The sequence below is a fragment of the Taeniopygia guttata genome, chromosome 1 (genome assembly GCF_048771995.1).
Source record: "Taeniopygia guttata chromosome 1, bTaeGut7.mat, whole genome shotgun sequence".
Taxonomy (NCBI): Eukaryota; Metazoa; Chordata; class Aves; order Passeriformes; family Estrildidae; genus Taeniopygia; species Taeniopygia guttata.
This window is the reverse complement of record NC_133024.1, coordinates 70,511,015-70,534,090: the sequence shown is the minus strand read 5'-3', so window position 1 is coordinate 70,534,090 and position 23,076 is coordinate 70,511,015. Positions and strand designations below refer to the sequence as shown.

The 23,076-nt window shown below is 41.9% G+C and overlaps 1 protein-coding gene and 1 long non-coding RNA gene across 11 annotated transcripts; one reads left to right on the top strand and one right to left on the bottom strand.

Annotated features, from left to right (window-relative positions):
- Nucleotides 1–1,612: 1,612 nt before the first annotated feature.
- Nucleotides 1,613–13,020, bottom strand: LOC100219548 (gap junction beta-6 protein). Of its 10 annotated transcripts, none has more exons than XM_072931010.1 (4): nt 12,883–13,020; nt 12,458–12,532; nt 5,791–5,861; nt 1,613–3,425 (listed from the first exon to the last, which is right to left on the bottom strand). In XM_072931010.1, exon 4 carries the CDS (start codon nt 3,401–3,403, stop codon nt 2,612–2,614), a length of 792 nt encoding a protein of 263 aa, XP_072787111.1. In that variant the 5' UTR covers nt 3,404–3,425; nt 5,791–5,861; nt 12,458–12,532; nt 12,883–13,020; the 3' UTR covers nt 1,613–2,611. The 10 variants fall into 10 exon arrangements, with proteins under 10 accessions (XP_072787111.1, XP_072787100.1, XP_072787103.1 ...); XM_072930999.1 differs by having other exon boundaries at nt 12,879–13,017; XM_072931002.1 differs by having other exon boundaries at nt 12,458–12,529; nt 12,879–13,017.
- A 218-nt stretch (nt 13,021–13,238) lies between these two features.
- LOC140684437 (uncharacterized) lies at nt 13,239–17,860 on the top strand. The gene is made up of 2 exons (XR_012056699.1): nt 13,239–17,078; nt 17,463–17,860. It is a non-coding gene; the product is annotated as an uncharacterized lncRNA (long non-coding RNA).
- Nucleotides 17,861–23,076: the final 5,216 nt, after the last annotated feature.

Sequence of the window (23,076 nt, the reverse complement as noted above, 5' to 3'; positions counted from 1 at the left end):
GATCAGCTCTGGCTCCTTGATTTACAGCTGCCCTTGGTGCAGATTCAATGGGACTTGCACATGTGTTCCCAACCCATCTGGCTGCCAGGACACCACAGCAACACGGCAGTGTTGCCAGACTGCACCTTACCAGGTCCTGCTACCACGCAGGAAATGTCCAGCCAACACAAATCCATTTACAACACGGCCACACACAGAGTTGTGCTGGCCAACAAAGGACCACAGACAACTGATTTCTTCATTGAAACTCTGCCCGCTTACCCAGAATGAAAAGAAAAACAGTCATTGAACTGACATTCCGGAAAAAACTAACAGCTGGAATAGAACTCACTGTTTGAAAACTTGTGAGCAGGAAAAGCCACAGAGAGAGCTATCATCATACCCCCATTTGGGGTTTTGCAGGCCTGCATTTTATCATAGAGCAAGAAAAACTACCCCTCCTCCATTTTGGGAAAACATATCTACCTCAAGGTGTTTCACAGGTTTATTGGAATTCAGCAAAGGGCTATTTCAAATTGATCACTAATGAGGTTAAGACACAATCAAGCATAATTATTTACTGATCTCCATTCACATTCACTATATGGTATGTGACCCACAGATGTCCCAGATGAAAGTCAAGTCTCAAGTTGTTCCATGAAACAGTCCTGGAGGAGAAGTAGCTGTATCTTCACACCCTGGAACCACCACTCTGCTTGTGCACCTGGGCAGCCTGGGGAGTGATCCAGCAAGGTACAGCCTGAGCACCCACCTTCCTGACCCTAAGGGATCAGCTTCCTTAAAGCTGCAGAGAGAAAAATATACACTAGTATACTATAGTTGTGTATACTTTTTCCTCAAGCTTGCTGCTAGACACATTCAGAAGACTAGCAGCAATTTCTTTTTACAACACTGATTAAAAAAGAAAATGTGCTGTGAAGGCAGGAAAGATCAGGAGTTTGCCAGTGGAAGAGAATAGATAAATGGCAGGGACAGAGCTGACTCTAGGTATTTTCTCTCTCCTGTTGCTTGTGCCTGCTCCCTGTTAGGGTTTTACTAGTCACAAATAAAACAACCAACCCACTGAAGCCCTCTTCCAGTATGGACACACAGAGCTGTGCTAGCACCTGTTAGAAGTGTGATACAACATGAGGAAAAGGGCACTCTGCAGTATCTGCTCCTAAGGATACCCATTCTTTGTTCTGCACCTTGGAAGAGTAGTTCCATTATACAAAAAATAGTGAGGCCAATCCATTTGTAAAATGACAACAAATAAACAAACCCCCAAAACTTAGTTCTACCAAGGTCAGTGTATCCATGGTGGTGAGAAGTGGCCCAAAAGAGGAAGCACACAAGACAACATAGCTGTTTTGCATTGCACCCACCTCTGACTTTCAGGTTCCCCTGCTTTCACAAGCACACCTCTCCCACAGCCACATACTGCCACACACTCAGAGTTCCCTGTGTATCTCCATTAGAGTAAGGACAACAGCATTAGTGCCCTGGATGGGAATGAGGGGTGCCTAGGGGTTATGTGCACTTTGGAGGTAGAGTCTCCACTTGAAAAAGTTTTTTGTAAGTTCCTATTTAAAATCTTGCCTAGCATTCACATATAAACTCTCACTTCAATAAAAAAGGTTAAAGTGTTAGCCTTTTATTCAGAAGACTTGCTCCATTTCCAGGAATACTTTTCCATGTCCTTGAAACCAGACAGACTCTAGTCTCATAACAGCACCATCAGTCTACTACAAAAAAAGCAAACAAATCAAACAAAAAAAAAATTCCATTATGTGATACAGTATAAAGAAACAAATACAACTAATACATTAGAGAAATAAACATCTACATAAACTTATGTAAGTTGCTAGAAAACTGACAGTATGCAATTAAGAGATCAGTAAGATTACCAGGTCTGTAACTGTTTAAACAAGTCTACATAGGCTGTAACTATATTCTTGTGCTGTTTTTAGGCAGGAGTTTGCACCCAATCTAGGTACCCCAATCTAGCCCACACTTGTGGGCTTTCATACAATTCCTAGAGCAGCGTGTATGCAAGCGTCTCAAGATACCTGCCCAGACTCAAGCAGCACTTGCAAAGCTGTGAAGATGTATGCAGCCTATTGCTGTCTTTTCCCTATGAATATGGTATTACAGGGTTCATCTGCATGTGCCTGGTTAAGAAATAAAACAGTCAATTGTGTACTATAACACCTTAAGTAACATGGTATATTAGATTTTAGAAAAATATTTTAATCATCAGTTCACAAGTAAAAACTATAATTATTACAAAACATCTTTTAATACTAGAATACCTAGCTTGGAAAGAGTTTTGTTCTTATTGCTGTTGCATTTAGTTTTCACGAACTGTGTCAGCATGAAGGTAGCAGTGGGCGTCCCACTAGTCATAGTCAGCTTGTAAGGGTATTCACAGGGAAGTGTATCTTCCTATTTAATCCTCATGCAATTTTCACATGTTTAGGCTGCCCTGACTTTTCCCAGACGTGTACCTACTCAACATCTGACACTATGCATCAAAACTTCGCCCAACTTTGTTTCATACAACAGATTTCACTTGCAGCCTTTAAATAAAACATTCACTCCAAAAAGAGTGAACATCAGCATTGATACCACCTTAGCTACTTGAAAACCCTATAACTGTGTTCTGGCAACTATCAGATATTAACTCATTCATTTCATTTTGTTTGGTTTCTTCCTTATTCTCATGGTTGGGATGCTGTTTCGAATTTCCAGCTCTTTTAGACCTTCTGAGGAAAAACTTTGTCAGTAAGTAACACAATTCAGCCACATTTAAAAGAATGCAAATGCTGGACACAGCAATCATGAAAATAGTGAACACTGTCTTTTCAGTAGGTCGAGAAACAAAGCAGTCTACAGTGTTGGGGCAGGGCCAGGCATTACACTTCATTAAGCGAGGCATTCGGAACCCATCGTACATGAAATAAAACGCATACATGAAGACAGCTTCAAAGACCAGTCTGAAAAAGATGCTGCTGGTGTACGTCCACCACAAGGAGCCTTCAATACGAAACCTCTGTTTCCTGATTTCTTCGATGTCCTTGAATTCACATTTCTGGTCTCCTTTTCTGAACTGCCTTTTCTTCTCATGCCTCCTGTAAGCCACATGCATGGCCACCAGCAGCGCAGGTGTGGAGACAAAGATCAGCTGCAGGGCCCAGAGTCTGATGTGAGAGATGGGGAAAAAGTGATCATAGCAAACATTTCTGCAACCAGGCTGAAGTGTGTTGCAGACAAAGTCATCTTGTTCATCTCCCCAGACTTTCTCTGCAGCCACAACCAGGATCATGATACGGAAGATGAAGAGGACTGTGAGCCATATCTTCCCAATACTGGTGGAGTGCTTATTTACACCTCCTAAAATGGTATGCAGAGCTCCCCAATCCATTGTCTTGTTTCAATCCTCTGACCTAAGACAAGGCATAAACAAAACTAAGATTAATCAACACCGGAAACAAATACCAGCAAGCATGTGGTTTAAAATAAAGGCAATATCATAATTGGCTGTGGTAACATTTTGTTGACGCAGTGGGCTTACCTACAACTAGTCATACATGATAACCTAATCACATATCAGCAGGAACTATTTCATAATGGATTACATACATGGCACCACATTCATTTGACTCCTAGGTGTATTGGCCAATGCCACATTAAGTAAGAAAGATAGGAAAATTATGAACACAACCTTAAATTAAAAGATACAACTTCTAGTAGCTTGATAACATTAACAAAATTGGAGAAAACAGCCAAAAGTAAGGTAGATGTTATGTTAAAAAATAACATGTTAGACAGATAGACTTCCTATAGAAATCAAAGCCAATTGGTTTATCCTTATCTTTAGAGTGTAAATAATGATTTGAGTACATTCTTGCAATACAGACAGACCTTGAGTAACTACTGCTGATGCTCTGCACCTTCCATGATAAGGTCTGCATAACCTGTGTTCACTAGTTTCAAAAGTGTGACTGCCTTCTGAGTCAAAGGAAACTCCACATTAGCTTGAAGCAATGAAGGTAAAATCCTCGTCATTATCCATCTCAGGTTGGATGTTTAAAATCGATGCTTAAGAAACATACCAAAATTGCTTTTCTTTCCACTAGGCAAAAAGGGCCTAGGGTAAGTGGATAATGACTCCTCCATTGTGAATGCATGCCAGGTTGGAGTTTTCTTCCTCTCATAATGCAGACTTCATTAGACCTAGATTAGGGGAGATATTTCAGAGGCTGGGAGAGTGCTATAGTCAACATTTGAAGAGTTCAGACAGGCCAGCAGTAGCTCAGAGACTTTTTCAACAGAAGAATATTGTTTCCAGCAGGTGAATTTTAAAGTACTATGACTGTAATGAATTAAGGATTTCACATTTTGGTCTCCTCAGGAACACCATAATTGTCTGCATTTTTGCAGCTTCCACAAACAGCTTTTCACAGAGAGCACTCAGAGGCATTTCAGTCCTTCTTCCCACACCCCTCCACTTCAGATGGATTTACAGAAAGTTAGTTTGCAAGCCACTGTGTATTCAAGAAACTGGCATTTTTTGTGTCTATCAGCCAGGACACTCTAAGAGAGCTCAAAGATCTTTTGATTCTGAAATTGCTCATGAAGGTTTTTATTTCACAACTTTACTCATTTTTTTCTATCTCAGAGCACATATTTCTTTGGCATTTACAGCACAATGCACCAGTAAGCAAAATCATCTTTTCAAAGTTGCTTTAAAGAGCAGCTACTGGCAAAAAGGTCACCATATCAATCACAAGATTTTCCTGACTCTGAGCTGGATCACACTGCATGAGGAAGAAAATGATGACACTATTTTGTAGTTGTCTTTCACGTCATACTCCTATTCTGAGTAATGCCAAAAACCTTCCTGGTTTACATATAATATAATATACATATAATCAGTAGGCCACATGCTTTGACCGAGTATCAAAGTACACAACAGCTCAGCGAAAATGAGGACACTTAATTGTTACGCAACACAATGGTATCTTTTCCTTGAGTTACTGGGATTTAAATGTAATCTCCCTTCACTAGTTCCATAAACTACATTTCCCTCAGATCCTGCTGGTTGACTGTGTGGGGTTATACTCCAGGAGGTGAAAACCAAGGAGGAGATCCAAGATATCCTCCAGATTGGAGAGAACTTTTCCTGAGCCTCCTTCAGGATGCACAATCTATATGGGCTATTTCCTCTGAATGTGACTGAAACCACACAGAAACAGATTTACCTTGCTATCCTACTTGGTTATTTTTTCCAAGAAGAAAGATTATTTTTCCATGAGCATACAGTTACAGAGACGCTAAAGGATTAACAACCCTATGAGGACACAGGAAAGGCCCTTAACCAGAGACCTTACTAAACATATCAGCTGGATTTTTAAACTGTTTCCACCCCTTTTCTGTCATCTGACTAATGACAGTTCTTTCAGAATGTTCCTTTGCAGTTATTTAATTGTTAAACAGAGGGACAGTTAGAACTTTTTAGTGTTCTCTGTTACTATTACACACATATGGCAATTACAGTACTTACAAAATGACACTACAGCTAGGTGCTATGACTGGAAACACTTATGAACATTTGAAAATAAATCCTGTAGAAGATTGGCACAAGGCAAACAGTGGTATTACACACATTATTACACCTATCCTGTAATTCCACCAGAGTCCTTACTTTCTTCTCAGTCATTCCATCTTCTTAGAGTGAAAAGGCTGTGTGTACATCCACTGTGTATATATATAGCTATATATCCACTCCTCATAAGCCTGGTTTCTTACCTTCACATCTCATTGCCCACCAGTAGTGCTGCCATTTTGTTATAACTTCACATGGATTTGTGTCCTCCTCCCTGTGCAGAAGGAGATTCAAAATACAAGTTCCCCAGTGTGTAGTTAGCTCAAGGAGCTCCCCTAGTTCTGTTCTCTGCTAAGGTCACACCACAGTTCATCTCCTGTGACTTTATGGAGGCTAATTATAAAGCAGATGACTTGTCTGTAAGTTCTTCCCAGGACTAGTATGTTTTGGTTGGTTTGGTTTTCCTAAACCTGATTCATTTCATCAGTCTGCTTAACAGTATAGAACCACAGATCATCTGAAAAGGACAGCTACATAAACAAAAAAAAAAACCCCAACGAAAACGCTTAACAGTATAGAACCACAGATCATCTGAAAAGGACAGCTACATAAACAAAAAAAAAAACCCCAACGAAAACAACATCAACAACAACAAAAAAAAAAACAACCAAAAAACAAAAGGCCCCCCACAAAAACCACCACCAACAAAAACCCCAGGCTGCAAATTGCAAAGCATGGGTAAGAATGAGCAATCAATGGGAAAGAAGGCTTGGCAACACTCCTCTTCATCCGACTTGCTCCATATTCTGAGAGTATGTTATGCTTGTTAAGCCAAAAAACTGTGCTTCCATACTAGCAAAGACAAGTCTGTATCTGGATCAAGAAGGAAGAAAAAAACCACCACAACCTGAAGAGGTAGTATTTTGTCCAGAGTCTCCTTGGTTACATCTCCTCACCTTTCCAAAAAAGCCTTTGTCTTTCCTATCTGCCCAAACACTCCTCCCTTCACCCTTCCCACACACTTTACCAAACCTTCCAGCTATCTCCTCAGCTCCTCCTGCCACCATTGACTGTTCTTCCCACTGCTTGCTGAGCAAATCACCAACCTTTGCCCCTTCTTGCTCACAGCCTCCCAGACTTGTTTTGACACTGGTAGAGAGTCATATGACTTCTGGACTACTCCAGAGTGCTACAGGCACTGATCCGACACCAGTGAAGTCTCGCTATCTTCTCCCTGAAAGACTGTAGTGCCATATCCAGGCAGCCTGAATGCCATCCAAATACTTTGGCCACAGTGTTTCCTACTAGCTGGCTTTAAACAGTTCCCCTCAATGCAGCTTAGAGGATCCAGTAAAAGCAATTCAGACACTGCCAAAGTGTCCTCCCGTCTCCAACAAACAGACACAGTGATCCAAGTAGAATTTAAGTTAGCCAAGTATGGTGCTTCACACTACTAAAGCCACCAGCACAGATCACTCCAACTAAACACCCCATCAGGGCTACCTGTACTGATCTGATGGCTCATTTACTCTTTATTCACTCAAAACCTATGATCAAGGCTCTAGCTTATCTTTCTTTCAAATACTTACTTTCCTTTTCACTAGCAAGTAAAATATTAACTGTCTTGCTGACCAAAGGAGAAGAAAGCAGGAGGATTACATCCCTTTAATGGGTTGGTAAGTCCTATTTTTATAGGGCCAGTCCAGATACTATTTCTATGTGAGCAAATCCTGACAAATGCTTACAGAAATAATAGTATGTAGACAGCCAAGGACTTACCTAGTTTGCTGGTATAGAACTCTACAATAACACATTAAAGACATGAAAGCTTAGGTGAATTTTGGGGAAAAATATAAAGTAGGAATGACGATAGGGATTGGGTATAAAGGAAGAAACTGGGAAGAACAGAAGACAGCTGAAGGTAGCAAGGTTGAGTAGCTAAGCATTTAGAATAATTCTAATAGACGAGCGCATTAAATGCTAAATTCTCCACAAAAATTGCAACTGGTCATGAAAACAAGCTTTTCCAAGACTCCACATAGATACCTGTTCTACTACCAGCAGCACTTTGTTTCATTTCAACAATTAGAGGACCACAAGCAGAATATGGTTGTTACAGTTAACAGTTAATTATAAAAGATTACCATGCTTGACTGAAAAGATAAGTTACAAGGGAAACAGTTCTAGGTGATCACACAACAGACACATAAGCAGGTGCTTCATGTGTTTTTTTGGGGTTTTTTTTGTTGTTGTTGGTTAGGGCGTTTTTCCCTACTAGTAAGCTAGACAGCAGCACGAGAAGAACTACAGCTTAACTCTTTCTGGAGTTCTACAGCTTATGGGCAGTATTGTGAGCTCTGTGTTGCCATGGCTAAACTGCTTTCTACTTTGAAGCTAGCTCCTGTAAGCCTACATTAAACCACAATCACAGCACAGTACATACACCCAGTGAAAATCCCTGCAATTCACAGCACTGAGGACAATCATCACTGAGCTCCCCTGTTTATGGGTACAGCTGGCTTGTTAACAGACACAATTTTCCTTTGTTTAAGACTGTTATACTGGAAAATCATTACTCAGTGGCTAAATCCACAGCTGGAATACAGTGAAGGTGTAAAAGCAACAGAAGATATATCTCTATCAGCCATATATATGGCGCTTGTGCTGTATTATCAAGCAAAAAAAAAAAAAAAAGTAGTCATAAGCAAGTATTACAGTACCTGCTTATGCTACAGGAACATCTAGGAGTCCCATTTAAGAAGACGTCCACAGATCCCTAATTTATGCACAAATTCAGACTATGCTTATACCCTTCGCACCTTCAGTTTGGATACCAATTTATTTACTGTACTTTTACACAGAAATTTAGAGAGTGTTTGCAATGACTCCACTTCCATCAGAATTTTAGTGCACAGTGTACCAGGAGCTACCAGTTTGGGGTGACTTGCAGCAGTACCTCCGGCTACTGATAAAAGATCAGCAGACTGCCAAGAAAAATAGTCACTTTATCCCCTGTGGGAATGTGTTAACAAAGACAATCTTTAAGCAAAAAAGCTCTAGTCTCAAGTGCCCCTGCTTACCCCCCAGCTGGGGACAAACTCGCATACCCCCAAGAGTAGCAGTTTAATGCAGAACTGTTGCCAAAGAAAAACTTCACAACTAACAGACACAAAATCATTGCCAAAATTATTTTATGACCCAACTTCACACAAGAAGTACTGCTGCATGTTGAGGTCCAACTTGCGGTCAAATGTGCTGCTGAGACAACTTTCCCTTCAGGTGTTGATCTCAACAGCTGCACTGGAGCAGTGGCTCACAGTGGGAGGTGATAACCAGCACTGAGGCGTCCTAGAGCTGCATAATGATGTGTCATTACTCAGATTTGAAGAACACACTAGTCTGGGTTTAAGCAGTTTTGCATCAGCATGCCTCCACCCACCTAACTTGGCATCTAGTTTACAGCAAGCAATTAATTGCCAGTGTGTAGATTCTGTTATTCCTATTGCTGAGTTAGTTTAGGTGCTGTACTATAAGAACAGCAGCACTGTCACGGCTGAAGCAAGGAAGCTTCTAATAAATACAGATTAACATATTCCAAAAGCCAGCAACCTTTTATTCCATAAAGAAAGGCAAGTACACAGGCTACAGCAATCACTTGCTAACTTGCTCAGACTTCCTACCTAATTTGTCAGTCTGCCTCATGCCTCAGTTTCCCAGACATTAAACTAGAGATAACAAAAATCTCACCATCTCACAGGGCTGCTCTCCTGAAATGCTCCACTGCAATTACAAGCTTCACAGGCTCAATGGACCAACACAGATAAGTAACAGTTCAAAGCTGGAAGTACAGAGCTTGAATTCGATCATTCAGGATATTTCCGACACCTGAAAAAGAATGCAGCTCCCTACATTGCTATAGCTTTAATGCAGAGTTCAAAATGCAAGATAAAGCTTTGAACTTACACCTTGGCAACTAAAATCCTTTAACAGGTAGCTTCCAGCTCTTTTAATTTTACAGCAGTATATGAGAAACTTCAAGGAGTATGCAGCTGGAAGACTCTAGAATATCAACAACTCTACTTATTTCCTAAAAAGCTGAAAAAGATCAAAGGAGCAGCCTAACAATCACAAAAGCCTGTGCAATTCTCTCTAGTAGCTCTTAAACTTTGTTCTGAACACCTATCTCCAGATCAGAGTGGAAACTGGAGAGGAGAAGAGCCGTGACAGAGGGATTACAGTATATCTGATTTGACACAAGAACAGGCAAAGACTAACCAGGAACAGGAAACCTCTGACAGTTGCAAGTCTGAACACTGCAAGCATTGTTCTTTCCTTCTACTCAAGTTTAGGAAAATAGGAGGCATTCTTTGCTCTAATTAAACACAGCATGAAATCCAGAGAAACTCAACAGATTAGGACCCAATTTGTACGTAGTTAAATGTTATTAAAAAATTATGCTACTTAAATATCAAGAGCATTAAAGGGTTCAGTTTCTCCCCACAATGACACCCTTATGACTGTCCCATATTCATGCCCTTATATAAGTTTTAAGACATTTTCCAAGGATGCTTAGAAACATCCATACCTATTTCACCAGCCTGCAAGTGTAACTGGAGATTACTATCCTCCAGAACATCTCTGCACAAAATTCATTCCACTCGTACAAAAAGGAAATTGGAGATCACACTTGCAGGCATAACAAGACAGCACAAGTCCTATTGGAGTTTAGCCTGTCTCAGCCATTTTCCTCTGCAAACCTTTCCTTCCAAGTGTGCTTAAATATTCTTACTTTGGAAGAAAGCCGAATTCCCAAGGACTATGCCTCCACTGATAAAAGTGTCCTATTTCCCATATCTTATAGAAAGTTTTAGACATACTCTGCCCCACTTCTGATCATCAAAATAACTTTTTTGTTATGACTTTTTAATTTTTTTTTTTGTTACCTAATTCCCATTTCCATCCCCGTACACTTAGGCAGATGTCTACATTCTTTCTGCAAGTCTCTCCTTTCCTCTAAAATTAAGAAGCCTCTGTCTTCTTTCACACACAGAACTCAAACCCTTTTGAAAACACTAACATTTTACACTGCACTGCAGCTTTTCCTTGAGCATGTATTTTTTATTCCATTAATCAAGAGTAAAGTTCAAAGCAACTTTTTCCTTTTTAAAATTCTATTACAGGAAGAAATGCAGGTGTATGATAAGGAATAGAATTAGTTTCAACATTCTTTTATCAACTAACAGGAGATGTGCTTCTCTTTTTCTGTATTCCTGCTGTTTTGACAGCACATTATCTCACACCTCATATCATCACTTCAAGCTTTTCCTTACACAAACTGGTATTTAGCCAGGCAAGAATCACAGTTTTCCTTCCACATACCTCATCAGTCACCATTAAGTAACCATTAAAATCAGCAAGGAACAGAACAAGGGAAAACGTCAAAAGAAAAAGCAGCTTCAAGCCATGGTCCTATTTCACACAGCATCTGGGACCACTGATTTAACTGGAAGTGTTCACAATAACCATCTTGTAAAAGCATCTTCTTTACTCACAAGTACCCATAAAGGTTATGCAGTGACCATTATGAACTTGCACATATAATTTAAAGTGCTGTTATTTTTCCAGGTACTAAGATAGTCCACTATACATTTTTCAATGCATAATTACTTTTTTTTGCACAAAATAAATGAGGCTGCGCAAATAATCCGCCTGGGTTGCATATCAAGGGATGCAAAACAGCAACTCTGTCAGAGGCCTAGCTTCAGCAAGTTGAGAGAACTGGCCCTGTCAGGACAGAATCAGTTTCTCCAGAAAAGTATGCTAATTCATGGGGTTTTACAGTTCCATTTTTAAGCTCTGAGATATGTAATCCTACCAATTATGAGACTGACAGTTCTGGGGACCGTCTGAAGTCTCCTAGAAACACTGACACACACAGTACAGGTGTAACCTCCTGGCTCTGGAAATGTGCTGAAAAGTCTGCCTGGAAATTTACATTGCAATGCCTAGTTGACAACATGGAGATACTGCCTTCTTCCAGGCTGAGTCTTGTCCCACTATTGCCTTGCTCTCTAAGGCAGATCTAACTGAATCACACGTGCATCCTTTTGCCTACTGTCTTTTCTCCGGGGCTCCTCGGAGGATGTGTCTGGCAGGCAGGGTTTCCAGGCTAAGCAGCGGAGGCCAAGAAATGTTAAAAATTACATAACTCCCTTAACAAAATTAAGGATGAAAATATATTTTATTCTGCTTTTGACTCAGTGTACACACACATGTTGCGGTGGTCCCAAACCAAACCTGGACCCAAACTCTCAGTATTTCATACAGGACACAGCCATTAATCCAAGCTATAAAACCTGGGTTTAAAAGAGCTTTCTTAAGACAAAAGGCTACTTCCTTCTTGCAACCCTTTGTTACCTCAAGAGTATATTCAGGCCACATGATGAAAACTAATGGGGTACAAGACAAGGAAATTATTTCCTCTATTGAGAACAGGGGATCTCTCAATATGAGAGACTGAAAGTAACACCCAATCCAGGAAAGCCCGTTGTCGGAAAAGCCAGTCACGCCCAAAACATGCCCAGTCCCTAGCTAGTGCCAGACACTAAGCAAGAACTCCTGCCCTTACTCCAGCACGTCCTTCGTGTTTTATTTAAGGCTGTAAGGACTCATTCTTTGTGCGATCTTATCCAGCCCCGATCGCAGAAATACATTTATTTCTGACTCACACCTCATTTCCTACTCCCCCTGTAATTCTAAGGAATGTTTCCAGCGTGTGATTAGACACTCACAGGACCTGTCAGTTTTACTGATGCAAGCTGTTTACCTTCCCTCAGCTCTCTTAACATCTGTAGGCGTGCCACAAATTACCTGTAATTGCAGGAGCCTTGATTTGGTGTCGCAGCTAGCCGTACGTACTTCACATAACGCGCTTACAGAGAGCTGCTGGGAGGTGAATGAAGATTTCGCCGTAAGTTAAACGCTTACCCTACAGAGACACGAGCATTCCCAACCAAAACTGCTCGCGGGGTTCGAGCACTCCCCGAGGCGCTCAAGCTGGGGACGGGCAGCGGAGAGCGCCCATGCCGATCAGGGTAAATCCTGTCGGGACAGGGTAAATCCTGCGGGGACACAGCGGCTTCGCGCCCACCCTCACTCCCTCCCCGGCGGGCAGTGCCAGCAGAGCTCCCGGCGGCGCCGCCACGGCCCCGGCCCCGGCCCCGCAACAAGTGCGGCCTCAGCTGCCCGGGGGGAGCTGCCCCGCCGCGCCCTTCCCTGCCGCGCCCCTCACCTGCCTCAGCGGCGCCCGCTGCCGAGGGGCGGTCACCCCGCCGGGAGCACCGCGGCCAGGCTGCGCCGATCAGCGTGGCTCCGCTGCTGGCTGCGGAGCGGGCGGCCCCGGCCTCGCCGCCCCGGAGCTTTAAGGTCCCACCCCGTTCACCTGGCGCCGCTTTTAACCCGCCCTCCGCCCGCCCCAGCCCGCGCCCGCTCCTCCGGCCGCCCGCGGAGGCGGCGGTGGGAGCGCGGGGCGGGGCCTGGAGCCCGTCCCCGCCGCGGGGCCGCGGCCGGCGGCGCTTCCCAGGTAGAGAGGGGCAGAGAGCTGAAATAAGGGGTGGGAAGGGTTTGTGTCCGCGCCGGGGCCGCTTCCCGCAGCGAAGAGGCTGGTCTAAGGTTGCGGGGAGAGACACTGAGGGGAAGGGAGATCAAGGTAACAGCAGATACATCGGGTTTTTTTCAGGGGAAACGCGTATCTATGTAAGATAACAGGGTTGTGTTTCCATCTTGAGGAATCCAGGTATTCAGAAGGGCCTTGGGACAGAAAAAAGCCAGGTCGTTTCTCCTGGAAATCATTAAAAGAGCTGGTGGCCAAACACAAAGGGAAGAGCCAGTAGTTTCTGGCTTTTGAAGGTTTGTTTTCCAAGTGCGATTGAAATGCTAGAGCAGTGCCCTGCAGCCTCTCAGGCTTTCACGGAGCTGTGCGTATTTGCCAGTGCAAAGACCTGTTTTGGAAAGTTTTCTGTTTCCAAGGAATACAGTTGCTGAGGAAACAATTCACTTTAGGTTCAAAAACCTCTTAACTAAATTTCCAAAGAAAACATACACCACAACTGGACCAACAGGACATTTGTTCAGACTTTAGGTGAAAAACTCATGTGTTTTTGCATGTTTGGAGTATAAGGACTCAAATGATAAATTATTTCCAATGAAGTTCTACTGCCTTGTCTGGCAGAAGAAATCTTTCCTGGGGAAATCTTTAGCAAAAATCAGTTACTTAATTTTGATTTCACGTTTGATTTCACATTCAGGAAGAAGAGGTAGGAATTTCTAGCACAAACAATCTAATACTTGAGAGATAAGAAATCGTCATCAGCCGTGCTTTAAACTTTAGCCTCTGTCTCTGTGCTGCTCATCTTTCCTCCCACCCTTTCTTACACTTGCAGTTAGATCCATGGAACCTGTACGTTAGGACCACAGGAAAATTCATGTTGGAAGAGATCTGTGGAGGCTTGTAATCCAACCTATTGATCAAAGCTGGATCAGCTCTGGAACCGTTCATTAGTTACACCCCATGCAGGGGGAACTCAGGGAAATTGGTTCACTGCAGCAGCTGTAGGACCAGGCCCAAGATATATGATGTGATGCTGAGCTAGACATGCAATAAATACCTTAGGGCTGAGTTTACCTGTGCTTGCTGACTTCTGTGGGAGTTGTGTGTTCAGATGACGTTCAAGGTCTATGAGGAAGGGAGGTGGCTCTGGGCCCGGTCATGCATCTGGCACTTTGCAAAAGGGAAAGCCTATCTCCTAATGGAGGAAAAGCTTTAGAAGAGACATACAGAACTGTGCTGTTTTCAGCCACCTTCCAGCTTGATTCAGTGACCTTGAAAAAGTGAAATGTATTGTTTTAAGGTGCAGAATACTTTAAACATTAATTATGTTTACCTGCAGCAGAGAATTTTAAGTTTTGTGCTGTTCCTTCAAGGCTGTGTTTGCCACCATAAAGAGGTTTGGTGGTTTTGTTTTTTCTTTTTTTTTTTTTTTTCGGTAAGAGAAATATTGTGAAAATATAAATCAAAAATTTAAGTCCTATGAGGAGCAGCTTGAGGGAGATGGGTGTGTTTAGCCTGGAGATGAGGAGGCTCAGGCAGGGACCTTATTGCTCTGTACAACGGCCTGAAAGGAGGTTGTTGTGAAGTGGGGCCTCTTCTCCCAGACAGCCAACAGGAGAAGAAGATATAGCCTCAAGCAGCACCAGGGGATATTGAGGTTGGGCATCTGGAAGAATTTATTCACTGAAAGGGTAGCCAGACATTGGAAGAGGCTGCCCAGGGTGATGGTGGAGTCACCACCCCTGGAAGTGTTCAGGAAACAACTGGACATGGCACTTGATATGGTTCAGTTGACATGGTGTTGGTCAAAGGTTGAACTCAATGACCTTGAAGGTCTTTTCTATGAAAAGCTAGTGGAAGCAAGGCCATATGGGTCTCACTGTTGCCTAAAGGCAGATAAGCCTAAAGGAGGTAAACCATGGGCAGAGTGTGGAGCTCTCGAAGCTGTCTTGTATCAGGTCTTCACTGCACTGCCTTCGGGAGTGTCACAGTTGGAGGCCAACACCTGATGTTGGTCCTGAGGCAAAAGCACCCAGTTTTGACAGCAAAGAAAAGTCTTAAATTATATTCTGTGTTTCCAAAATTACATAGTATCAAACTATCTATTCCCTAGACAGTGGGGAGCACTGAGTGAATGAGCAGCAAGGAGAAATAGACCAGGTTCTCCTCTACTGAGTAATTCTTTCATCTCTCATCTGTTGAATGACATTTCTGTTACCCAGTAGCACCAGCACCCTCTTTCATTATAAATGATCACTTAAGAAACACTAGGGAAAAAAAAAAAAAAAGAATGGAACATGTCAGTGCTGGAAGTTTAAGGACTGGAAGTCCTGGTCTTAATCACAGTGTTTTATATTTATTTATGAGGGTAAAATACATCTATTTAGTAATTGACCACTTAGTAAACAGAGTTAAATTGTACTTATTCCCTTACATATGAGGAATCTTTTATTTAGCTAGCATATAAAAATTACTGTTTAATAAAACTGTAAAATAAATACATGTGAATTGATTACTTTGAATTATGACAGCCCCTTCTCCTGCATATGTTTTCTTTATTGACATGATTTTAAGGCAAAAAATGAGAAGAAAAGGGTGGATAAACATAAATCCCATCCATTACTGACAAATAAACAAAGAGGAAAATAAAGTTACAGGGTTCAGAAATGTTGTGTCACTAGATGCCTCACAAGATAATGCAGTTTGAAAATAATTTGGACCAAAAGCATCTTTAGATATAAACCCCAAATTTAGGATAAGGTCAGCCTCTTTGATAGTGCATGTTATCATCTAGAAGGTCATAATCACAGTCAAGGTCATAATCACAATCACTGACTGTCCTGTAGAGCATTTAAATTATGCTTTTTTGAAATATTGGCATAGGTTAAGTTTTTATTTTGAGCACTAATAAGCCAGAGTCTGTAACTACTAGAACTGTTGACTGAAATTTTAACCTGATTTTTACGTATTTAATTAGACTGAAGATTGGTATAAGAACAAGTCCAACTGCCCAGTCTTAGTATTATTCAGAAGGGATAAAAGAGGAGGAAAAAAACCAAACCCCAGGAAGTTTCTTTTCCATTTTTCTGTGGCAGACGGCTGCTCAAATACTGTGGTGTGGACTGGAAGCAGGAGGTTTTTCTTCTTGAAAATTTCTGTTTCCTTTTCAAACCTTCACATCTCTAATTAGACTCTTTTTGCTTCTGACTAAAAGAAAATTATGTCCAGTCATTCAGTGTGAAACTATTGTGCCACTGTGTTTCAAAGTTCACGCTGTCCTGTGGCACATTTATTGGGAGACAACAGGGATACATATAGTACTGATGATATATACTAAGTCTTGGACCAAGCCGATCTTTGTTGTGTGCTGCTCAGGAAGCTGTTCTTCTTCAGCTTTTATTTTCAGTTTAATGTACTGGTCAGCGTTCTACAGGGATTGTGTTGGCCCTGATTTACACACTTTGGGCAAATCCCAGGACCTCATCTGTTGTATTGCACTAAGTCGAGGCTTTTGATACAACACTCATCTAGCCAGAAAAAACACCTGAAGAGTCATTTCCTTTTCAATATAATTACTTTAATGACAATGTGTAGTATGATCAAAGTTGCCCATGCAATATCCCTGTTCATTAATTATTGCAGCACGTCAAGCATTTGTACTGCCTTGAAAAGTAGTAGGTTTTTTTCACCTGCAAGGGCCTTACAGGTGCCTGAGAGAATTATTATGATTGCACTTCTCTTAAATAATGGGCAGATGGCTGTCTCTCTCATCTTTTTGACCTCAGGTTGTCCTCATCAATGAGACCTTCCCTTTTTTATTTTCAGTTTACTGATATGCGTGAGAAGTCCCGAGAGAAAGACAGCAGCTACTTTCCTGCTAAGGTAGCTTGGCGATCTTAATGATGTCCCCTACTTGTGGAGATAGAAGAAGGAAGAGGAGAGAAAAAAAAAAAAGAAAAAAAATGCCAAAACCAACCAACCAAACAAATAACCCAAACCCAAAAAAACTCACCTCAATCCCAAATGATATAGGGAACCAACCAAAGGGGATGAAAATGGTTCTTAGCATTGCCAGTACATTACCAGCCTGACTCACACCAATCAATATAATTTATACTATTTAATGTCAAAATGGGCATGGGCAGCTGTTTTAGTTCATTGCTGTGCTCTTCCAGGATGCCCTTGGAAAATGTACCTCTCCTGTGTGCTAGTTAAGATAGACTAACCCATTGTCAGGCACTCATCAAAGCCTCTCCATTTCTTAAGCTGACAGCTCCGGACATCCAGCATCAGCCTGATTTGAAAGGCGGAGCTTTCTTCATCCTGAGGCAGCCCAGTAATATCTGCAACACTATTGCTAATTTCGAAGCTGACAGTTTCCATCTCCCCACCCCTTTGGTTTATTACAAGCATTTCATCAGACTGGCTGTAGACTGCTGCGTCCTTCTCCGCTCTGGGCAGAGGGGGACAAGCAAGGCTGTCAGCAGCGATGCTTAGTTGCTGTGGTGATGTTTCTCCTGGAGCAGGCGGCTGCAGCAAGTCCCCCACCCCAGTGGCACCTAGCCCAGGCTCTTGATGGACCTGTGGAGCCTTCCAGCTGATTTAATTGGTTCATTGTTCCCTGGTTTGATGTAATAAATTCATCGTTCCCCAGTTCATCTTAATTGAGTCATTGTTACCCGATTTAACTGACTGATTGCTGCCTGACTTGATTTAATTAATTACCGCCTGACTTGCTGAATAAGCAAGCTCCTGCTGCCAGCTGCCAGCATGGCTCATGGCTCATGGCTCCTAATCCATGCTGTCTATCTCAGCCTCTTGTCCTGTACCAGCCTGTGCTTCTCCTGGGACCTGCTCTCTCTTCTACTCTAGCCACATCCTCTGTTACTTTCCCTTTTCTGTTCCTGTAGCTTGTCCGCTACCCAAGGAGCTCCTCTAACTTCCCCTCTAATTCTTCTTTCCATTATCTTCTTATTTTTCCTGTCTTTAGCTCTGGGACTACCTCCACTTTTCCTCCTGGAGTTCTCACCACTGTGTCTCACAGCAACTGTTCCTGCTTTGATTCCTCTAAAGCTGCTCTTGAGTTCCCCTGAAGGCTTTGCATTTCACTTGTTTCATGCATGACAGATTGCCTTTCCTATAGCAGGATTTTTTTCTTTCCTGTTCTGCCCAGGAGTCCTATGCGGGCATCAGCACTTGTCCAGTGCTCTCTTTCTTTCCTTCATTTCCACTACTTCCTGTACCCATTTTTTTCTTCCTTTAAGGTATCATCCAGAAGCCCCCCACTCCTCTTGTTGCATGTTATCTAGCATCCTCTAGGTTCTTGGCTCTTTTTAATATGTTCCCTGCCCCAGATCCATTCACGTGCTTTGAGATTTCTGTCTCGACGGTAAGGGTATCTTCTCTGATTGCTCCTTCTCTTTAGCCTGTTGTTTTCATCTAAGATGTTCTGATGGTGGTTCAGGTTTCTTGCTGACTCTCCACTTTCTGGCCCTTACTTCATTCCCCAATCTCCCCAAATCTCTTTCATTTATCTTTCTGTGTTTCACTGTCTCCATTCAACAGAAACATGAGATATAGCTAAATCTTGTCCTCTTTTCTCTGCTGTTCTGCTCCACATTCCATCTGATGTCAATCTGAGAGCAGGCACATGCTTGTTCAAGCAGAGAATTACTGTTCTCCAAAGTAATTGCGTCAAGGCATAAGTCTGAATTTATATTAATGACCAGCATGAGTCCAGACTTCTCTGTGACTACTTCAGTTCAGTGCATAGAGGTGAGGTCCGCTTTGCCCATGCTGTCAGTCCAGTATGCACAACATATTGTGTGAGCAGATATCCCTCCTGGCTTAGCATTGTCCAGGCCTTGTTGGCCATGACATACTTCCTGTTCTTCTGCACTGTCTCTATTTATCTATTTTTCATTCTCATGTATTGGAAGAAGGTCTAGGAATGAGTGCTTGTCTCTCCAATGCAAGCACCATCATTCAGTTGCCTGCTGACATCTGGCTTCTGTATTCTGGGAACAGATATGGGGTGTTTCCCCTCATTCCTCTGTCTCTCTCTTTTTCACTGGTGTCTCGTTGTTTTCTTGAAGAGAGAATCTCATTGTCTACAAAGATGCCTCTCTCTCCCCCTCAAGTCTTTAAAGAACCTTCACTCATAGGATCACAGAATCATTTAGGTTGGAAAAGACCTCCAAGGTCATTGAGTCCAATCTTTTACTGAACACCACTTTGTCAACTAAACCACAGCACTATGTGTCATGTCCAGTTGTTTCTTGAGCACTTGCAGTGATGTGGACTCCACCACCTTCTTGGGCAGCCTGTTCCAGTGCCTGACCACCCTTTCAGTGCAGAAACACTGCATGGCTGGGGGTCTTCCATGAGTCAATTGGCTCACTTGCAGAGTCAATCTGTCTCTGCCTTTTTTATGCATGTAAGAGCCACTGTATTCCTAGGGCATTTTTGTTCAAACCCTTCTGGGTTTCATATGGTAGAGTCCATTGATTTCAAATACCTAAAACCCTTGGAAGATGCTTTAGGAGAGCTCAGTCTTTGGGTTTTGAGGCCTGTTTTTTTGTTGGTGTGTTATGGGTTCTTTGATATGATTTTTTTTTTAAAATTCTGTTGCATTTCAGTTTATTTCTTTTTCTTACAGTCTCCTAAAACTGAATGCAGTTCCCTTAAGTTTCTCCCAGCATGTTAAGCAGTATAATCAGCTTTTTTGTACCCCAGTTAATGCAACTCAGCCATATTTCTGCAGCTCTATCATCTATTCTCTCCCCTCTATAGGCAATTCCCTTTGAATTCATCTTTGCAGTTCCTCTCCTGATGTTGGCTTCTGCACATTTGCTAAGTTACAGAGGCCATCAGACTTTGCAGATGATACAGATACTGGCAATCCCTCTCACATTACTGGGATATGAAAATATGACACCCAGTCCTGTTCTCATGAAAGCTGGTGCCAAACCTCCCATAAAATGTTATGAGAACAGGACTGGGCCTCAGAATCTTCATTCCATTCTCTGTGATGGCAATTGAAATAACATTAAAATTAGAAACAGAATTAGCAGTGCCAGATTCAACTTGTTATCTTCCATCTTCTGTGTTTGGTAAGACATTTTTCTGATTGTGATTGCATTCACTGAGTTGATATATAAAAAATATGAATGCTCCAGGCTTTTCACAGTGTGGAATATGTGTTAAGAAAAATTGAGGACTGCCCTTCAGTGTACAGTCTGCCTTTCCATTTGTAATTGCAAAGCACTCCCATGGCAAAACCAGTGCTGCATAGATGGCTAAACACTGTTTGTGTCCTTTTACCTTTATTTGGTGTGAAGCATATTGTCTTTTTCTAAAATGGTAATGGCTGACTGAAGTTGTTCCCTTTTTCAGCCCCACCCTGCACTTCAGATAATTCTGCCCTTTGGGAAAACACTGATATCAAGCACACTTCCTTCAGAAATGAAGTTGGATCTATGCAAGTCATTTAATCAGAATTTTCAATTAGTATAATTGCAGTGATATAATTATCATGGTGTCAGTATGCTCTAATAAATACAAGAGATAAAAACCCCAGAAGTTTTACAAGATTATTTATGCAAGTAGTTTTATCTTAAAGTGAGAAACACACACAAAATCACATGTGTAGCCATTTTGATGCACTTGCATGCAGGGAAGAATTGCAGTGCACTATGAGATGCTCGTCATGATGCAGTCATGAAAGGCAGAACTTGTTATGCACTGGGAGGTAGCTGAGGTCTCTTTTCTCCACATTTGGAAATCTGAAGATTTTTCTGTCTTCATCTGTGTTAATCCTGTAGGTCTTCTTCCTCTGCATTTCTAATTCCAGAGCTGTGGTGAAGGACAAGATATTTCTCTGGATTGCCCTGATGGGAGTTAGGGTCACTGGGTCAGCATGTGGCTTCACCCCACGTCTCCAGGGCTGTGGGGGCTCCCCTCATGCTACACAGTGTCAGCAACAACAGTTTTAGCCAATAACTTCCTTTTCTGCTACAGCATCCTTTTGGCTTTCCTTCCTCATGTCTTTGCCATATGATTTTTATAAACTCAGGACAACTTCTAACATGCCAACCCATAGTTAACATTAGTACAGGAAACTGAAAAGTTCATATCCTACATACATAACCTTAGAAACACATATTAACAAAAAGCCCCATCCCTCCCATGCATGCTAAGAATACCATCAGCAAATGTTGCCACAGTATGTTCAGGAGTTGAAAATTTTCCAGATAAATCATGTCGGTAGTTATGTTCTGTGACTCTGAGCAGGGGTGGTTGAATAGCCCTAATTTGGAAAGTATTTGTTAGACTCTTCTGAAAGAAGGTCAGCTTCCAAGAAGCAAGAGGGGCCTCATGAGGGGCATCTTGTAGAGGCCACATTTCAGAGGCTAGGTCAGGGGGTTCTGTACAGGTAATAGAAAATGAATGAATGTAGATGACAGCAGAATTTGGACAAAAGAGTTTAACCATTTGTACCTGCTTCTATTTCACAGCCAGTAAGAGACATGAATTTGGGAAAGAATATATAAATACAAAGCTATATGAACACACAAGTTTATCCATTTGCCTTACTGGCTCAGTCAGGCAGAGTAAATATATATAACCCTCTAGTTCAGCTATTTCATTGTCACAGGATCCAGGCTCACCACTTAAAAGGTGGTCTAGGTCTTCCTCCAAGATTTGCCTTTTATTTTCTACTCCAACTTTTTTTATTCTGAAAAGCATTTACAGTGTTTTATGCAGCTGTGCAAAGAACAGTGAACCATATTCTGCTGGACAGAGGCTCTGTAAATTAACCCTTAAATGTGAGCTGATAAGGGCCTACAGGATTTAGCCTTAGAAACACAATGCGTGTGGGAACTTAAGAAATGCAGTGTGAGAGTCAAAATTAATTAGCTGCTAAGTTCTGAAATGACTTGTCTTCTTCAAATGTTTTGCTCTCTATGATTGTTTAGAACCTGAATAATTCCATAGTGTCACTGCTTTCATATATTCTTTATGCTTTTTTATACACTTCAGCTGTGGAAGGCCATGGTTTCTATTGGCAAAAAGGATGATTGTGGTTAAAGTGTTATGTATGGGACTTTGACTTTGCCCCATCACTTCGTAACTGCAGCTACATATTCACTTTCAGAGGTGTAATTAGTCATGAGAAAATAGCTTCAAGTATTATTGGTTACATTGACATTTTCACTTTGTAAATTATCATGACTGAAAAACGCTGTCATTTACCTTCCTATTGGAAGTGTCACAACTAATGTCAATCTTCAAAACTCCAGTTGTACATTTTCCTTGATGCCTCTGGGGCTGTGAGGGTCTGACATGGATGTTTCCATAAATCCACAAAATTGTTCACAGGAACTACTGAATAAGTGGATAACCTACTTACATGTTTGCAGAAACAAGCCTTAATGAGTAAATTACATAAATCTCAAGCCCATGTAATAGAAATGCACAGTATCAGTGCTGTCCTTATGTGCCAAATATTCCTTAATATCTTTGGCCAGAGCAGAAAAATGGCTTCCTGCTGGTACAGAATGGAAACTTCAGCAGTAATTCACATTTTTCCTCATTAATTAAATGAAGTATTCTCCATTAATTTGCTGCCCACTCCCAGACTTCCAAGTTGAAAAACGAGCAGGGTCTCACAGAACTTCCCATGTCTCCCCAGACATCTGGGCCAAGGATCCTGTGTTGTCTCTATCTTAAGGGATGTTTGGCTTCCAAAACATGGCAAGGGCTTTTCCTTTACTGGATATTTAAAAGAACTAATTCACATTACCTTCCTCCATACCTCCCTTGCACCATAGCAATGAAATGAGAGAGCAAGTAAGAGCTTGCCTTGAAAACATTATAC